This window comes from Salvia hispanica, chromosome 6 (assembly GCF_029641045.1).
Source record: "Salvia hispanica isolate PSC_SH4W2 chromosome 6, Shi_PSC_v1, whole genome shotgun sequence".
Classification (NCBI taxonomy): domain Eukaryota; kingdom Viridiplantae; phylum Streptophyta; class Magnoliopsida; order Lamiales; family Lamiaceae; genus Salvia; species Salvia hispanica.
The window spans coordinates 34,665,775-34,671,542 of NC_142697.1; the positions used below are offsets into that span (position 1 = coordinate 34,665,775).

General features: G+C 37.3%; 1 protein-coding gene across 1 annotated transcript; it reads left to right on the forward strand.

Moving 5' to 3' along the window:
* Positions 1-2,848: 2,848 nt before the first annotated feature.
* On the forward strand, positions 2,849-3,998 carry LOC148923687 (putative LRR receptor-like serine/threonine-protein kinase At3g47570). The gene is made up of 2 exons (XM_089060205.1): positions 2,849-3,449; positions 3,542-3,998. Exons 1-2 carry the CDS (start codon positions 3,140-3,142, stop codon positions 3,943-3,945), a joined length of 714 nt encoding a protein of 237 aa, XP_088916331.1. The 5' UTR covers positions 2,849-3,139; the 3' UTR covers positions 3,946-3,998.
* The last annotated feature ends 1,770 nt before the right edge of the window (positions 3,999-5,768 follow it).

The following is a 5,768-nucleotide window of genomic DNA, read 5'->3' on the forward strand; positions in this document are numbered from 1 at the left end:
TCTGAACTGAAATTTATTAAGTCTTTGCCTGTTGTATATTCTGACAGTCAATCTGCTATTCAGTTGTGCAAAAACCCGGTCTTTCATGATAGAACCAAACATATAGATGTTAGGTTTCATTTTATTAGAGATGTTGTTGAAAAGGGTGAGATTACATTGCATAAAATTCACACTGATCAAAACCCAGCAGATATGGGCACTAAGTGTCTATCTGTTGATAAATTGCTTTCATGCATCAAAAAATTGCACTTTGATTGTGGTTAGCATTGCATGTCCCTCGGATAATATGACCCAGACTTGAGGATTTGATTCTCTAGTGCCTGTGGGTCAAAAGACCTCTTTGGCTAATGGACCTTGGTCCTCTGGTGCCTAGAGGCAACCTGGTATTTCCTTGACTAATGAACCTTGTTCTTTGGTGTCTTGGATTTACCTTGTAGGCTGTGATGAAAATACATGTGGACCAAGACTCTCCTCTGTTTACCCAATGTGGTCCAAGGTGGAGTATGTGGGATAAATGGACCCCAATGGTGTTTGGGCTCAGTGAATTAAAAGCTTTGGGCTGATTTAATTCTAGGCCCAGAACTTGTGTAATGGCCCAATTGTTGGTTTGGCCCGTTACTTACCTGGGAGCACTGATTGCTGCCGCGTGGCAACTCCACGAGGATTATGCTCCTGAGCCGTTGATCTGGAGTTGTGTTTGTGTTGTGAGATAAGTCAGATGACTTCTCACATTCTGACCTAATTGTTCACTCTCTCTTTTTTTCAGCCTTCGATCTCCGCCTTCTCTCTAGAATTCTCTCTCTCATCTCTGTTCTTCGCCGATCTTCTTCTCCGGTGACTTCTTCTCTCTGGTTCTGTGAGTGAAGAGTGTAGATCCGTCAACTCCTGTGTTGATAGATCCAGTTAGCCATTTTGAGCGGTTAAGTTCAAGTCTGGCGGTTTTAGGTGAAGATCTTCGAGCGATTCCTTGAGTGTTGAGAGACTTGTGGCCTCTAGACTTTGCGGAGGTGATTCTGACTTGTGATTGTGATCTCGTGTGAGAGGTAGCCGGTGCGAAGTAGCAATCGGTAGGCGCCTAGGGTTTTGGGGTCTGGTTTGTCTCGCTGTGCTCTCTTGTGACTCGTGGTGAAGATAGAGGAGGTTCTTGGCCCTTGTGAAGTTGCTTGTGCAACCTGAGCCAAAGTCCCGCGGTTTACTCTATCTTGTTTGTTACTTCGGGTTATAGATCCTTTAGGATCTTACTTCTTGTCTTACTAACAATCTACTTGAGTGTGCAGGACGATTACTAAGGATCTAGCTACGGAATCAGAACCGGTCAAGGCTTCTGATTAGTGTTAGGGTTTTCTTTGTAACCTGTAGCATCTATTGATTGTATAGTTCGACTGTATACATTGTATCTTGGCTTGTAACTCTGAGATTAGCCATCTCAGATCAATTGCAATAAAGAGGTCCCGGTAATTAGCGAATCCCAAGTGGTCTGATCCCTACAGTGGTATCAGAGCCACGGGGGGATCACTTGGGCGCGCCGGGTCGCAAATTAAGGAGGTGGGCTCTTCAGAGTAAAGCTCGGCCTCCGGTATAGGCCCTGAGGTAAGACGAGTATTCCTTAACGAAGGATATTCGCTCTGGTAAATTGGCTAAAACCCTTAAACTCTTACTGCTTTCTAGTTCTAGGGGTGGGCAGTTGTTGCTGGTAGTAGTCGCTTGCCGCGGCTTTAGGTTATCTGCTCTTGTTTTCTTGTATAGGTCTTCTAGGACTTACTGTTTTCCAAGGTGCTTTACTGCTTTCTTTCTTCTTCCGCTGTGGTGTGCTTTGGTGTGCTTTAAGTGTTAGCAAATTGTGTGTTCTGGATTCTTTCTTGTACTGCTTGTAAAGAGAAAATTACCTATCCACCAAGTGCTATTCCAAACTGCCTAGTGTGACCCCCTGCGCCCTCATTCATTGAGTGCTTGTGAATTGGGAAATCCTCTAGCCAGGGTGCTCGTGACAGATAGGGAGGATCTCTGTACTTGAGCTGGGTACATTCTTGAACATATTCTCTGCTAACCACCTGTGTGTGCATCCTTGTGTGTGATCTTGACTGATTACTTGCTCTTATGTGGAGTCCTAGATTAGCAAATCCCTGCATTTCTTGTTTTCTTGGTGAGTTTTCTGTGTTTCTGTGGCTTTTAGCTCACCAAAAGTTTGGTTCTGCAGGGTTGTGTGCTGTGCCTTGAGTGTTTCTTTTCTTTTTTTCCTGTGTGTGTTGCCTAAAATCCTTTTGTTTTCAAAAATGGCTGCTCCAGTTGTTGGGATTACTCCCTTCAATGGTAAAAATGATTTTAGCATTTGGAAGCAAAAGACTAAGTGCATTTTAATACAGCAAAAAGTTTTCAAAGCTGTTGAAAATACTATTCCAGAAACTGAATCAGAGGAAAAGAAAGCTGAAATGAATGAGTTGGCAAGGTCAACTATTATCCTCAACCTGAGTGACTCTGTCATAAGGAAGGTTGGAACTATTGATTCTGCTTCTGAATTGTGGAAAACTCTTGAAACCTTGTATACTGAAACATCCATGTCAAGTAGGATGTATTTGTTGGAAAAACTCTTCAAATTCAAGCTTGATCTTACTAAGGACATTGATGACAATGTGGATAGGTTTCAGAAGCTTGTTCAAGACATTAAACGTGCTGGTGATAAAACCATTGATGAATATACTAGCATAGCTTTAATGAATGCTATCCCTGACTCATACAGTGATGTAAAGGCTGCTATTAAGTATGGGAGGGATTCTGCTCCCCTTGAGTTGATCATTAGCTCTCTTAAGTCTAAAGAACTTGAACTTAGGGAGAATAATGAGGCTAAAACCAGTCAAAAGTAGCCCTTTCAGTTGATATTTCACCACAAATTACCGAATGCAGAAGAATTTCTTACATAGAACTTGAACAAGGAACAAGTTCATTTAGTGAAACAAACCTACTTGGAAGAGGTAGTTTCGGTTCTGTATTCGAAGGAACACTTTCTGATGGGCTGAAAGTTGCAGTAAAAGTGTTCAACTTGGAACTACAAGGAGCACCAAGGAGCTTTGATGTTGAAACTACTATATTGAGCACCATTTGACTCAGAAATTTAGTTCGAGTTATTGGATGTTGTTGTAATATGGAGTTTAAAGCATTGATTCTCACATATATGCCAAACGGGAGCTTAGAGAAATGGTTGCATTCTGGCATGTATGGTTTGGAACTTATTCAACGGCTGAAAATAGCAATAGATGTTGCAGCAGCCTTGGAATATCTTCACCATGGCCATACATTTCCAGTTGTACATTGTGATTTAAAGCCAAGCAATGTGTTGATTGATCAAGACATGATTGCTCATCTTGCTGATTTTGGTATTTCCAAGCTTTTTGGTGGAGGGGAAACTTTCATCCAAACACAAACAGTGGCGACGTTTGGCTATGCAGCACCAGGTGATGCACGATGCTCTGATTTAAATTTCATCGTATATAAATGTTTTTACCTGATCCTAACAAAAATGTTTGAATGTGTGTGATACAATTAGAGTTTGGAATGGAAGGCATAGTGTCAATTAGTGGTGATGTGTACAGCTTTGGGATATTGCTGCTGGAGATGTTCACGGGAAAGAAGCCAACGGATGATATGTTCAATGAAGAAAAGAACTTAAAACAGTGGGTGAGTGAAGCACTAGAGCAAAATGCAGTTGTTGAAGTGGTGGCGCATGCGTTGTTAGCAAGGGAAGATCAACATTACTCTGCCAAGGAGAAATGCATCTTATCGACATTTGAATTGGCAATGAAATGTTTAGCCGTTGCAGCAGATGAAAGAATCAACATGATTGAAGTAGTTGCTGCTTTGCACAAGATCCATGCCACATTTGTAGCAGCTACTGAAATGCGTCGTCCTCGATATGCTTTTCCTATAAGTATACGCAACAATGCGTTTTGATTCTGGATTTTCTATAAAAATTTATCAGTTGAAAGATGTATTGATATATTAAATCAGCAGTATAATTAAGTTAAGCAATGCAATATGGTACATTTCTATTAATCATATTTAAATTCATATTATAGTTTGATTCACTACAAATAAATTATTTTAGTGACACAAAAATTGAGACACGAATAAACAACAACAATTTAGGAAATTATTTTCTTTATCTTTGATTCAGAATATCTAACAATCTTAAAAAAAATCATGTGCTTGATTGACTTTTGTCCAAAATAATGCCTTAATTCCTTCAATAAATTTTCTACCCATATGGAAAAAAAATCATGCACAAATCACTATTTTAGCTATTGGAAAACTTTTGAATAAGTATGTTGTGACGCCCCATCTTTATTCGAAAAAACGTGTAGACGACTAGCCTAATGTCATCTTTATCATACCAAGGCGTTGATCACTAAAATAGTTTTAAATTCCTAAAAGTTAATAATGAAAGTAAATATTGAATGTTGATTATGAAAAATACGAGGAAACGAAGAAGGGTCTATAAATATACATAAAAGTAGGTGAAACATTTTTGGTTACAACGTCAATACTTTGTAGTACTAAGTATTTATTGCCAAGATTACAACCACAAAGATACAAAATTATGGGAATGTTTTAGAAGAAGATTCATTGTGATTTTGGAATTATTGGTGTGCTCAAGTGAAAAATGGCTACTATTTATATCAACCAAATGCATGAGTTTTGTGGGGAAGTAAAACAACAGCAAAAAAAATCATCCAATGCTTGAAATGTTAACATAGTTTTAACGAATGACTTGTTTATTACAGGCTCTAAATTGATTTTTTGGAATTTTTTATTAATTCAAAATTCTTAGCATTAATTGCTCTCGTTTACCCTTTAAAGTTCAAAGATTTTTTAATACTAAAATATTTGGATCGTTTCGATTAAGCTTTTATGCAATCCTATTGAAGTTACTATAGCCAAAAGCCCAAAACCTTTCCCCCCTTAAATTTGGTAAGTTAAATTTTGGCTATATTGGAAATGATACGACTTATTTTTGGGTGGACTAGAAACAATATCAATTACATTTTCAGATCCATTAAAGGTCACACAAATCTAATTTTTTACACCAAATCCAAACACAAAAAACTATTTATATATTTCGCAATCACGGGAAAGTGATTGTTATCCTTAATCTACACTTTCTTAATAGCCTTATAATTTTGCGTGCATACAATTTGTGGAATTTTATCTATTTATTTTCATATTCGATTACATTTTTTTATAATAAAAATAGAAGTGTGACAAATGGAGTCAACGACGACCCGCGTGGTTTGCCCCGTTGATCACGTAATACAATACTATATAGACATCTTTACAGTGTTGAATTGTTTCCATTGGTTTTTCAACATAATCCAAATTTTGTTACTACATATAAATTTCTACGTGATTCAATGTCATGTTGTTGTAGCAATAGACAGAGAAATTCTAAGTTTTTTATGGAAAATATGTGTGGTGAGAAATATTTGATTTGAATATCTATTATTCCAAATCTAGAAACTTAAATAGGGAGTACTATATACGGCTGAGGTCATCGTAGGAAAAATATTATTGATTCAAAGGAAATATAATGCAAATAATATATTCCACAATTATATTTGAACGAGTATTTCATCGAGGATTGACGAAGACTAATAAATAAAAAAAATGAAATAATTCTGATTTAAAAAATTAATTAAATAATACTCCATAAATTATCAGTACTCACAACTATAAAGCATTTGTTATAGAGATCACAAACGAAACAAAGCAGCAAATTA

Coding starts and splice junctions, on each gene's coding strand:
- LOC148923687 (XM_089060205.1), top strand. CDS start 3,140: ATGGAGTTTAAAGCATTGATTCTCACATATATGCCAAACGGGAGCTTA. Junction 3,450..3,541: donor GTTTGGCTATGCAGCACCAG/GTGATGCACGAT, acceptor TGATACAATTAG/AGTTTGGAATGGAAGGCATA.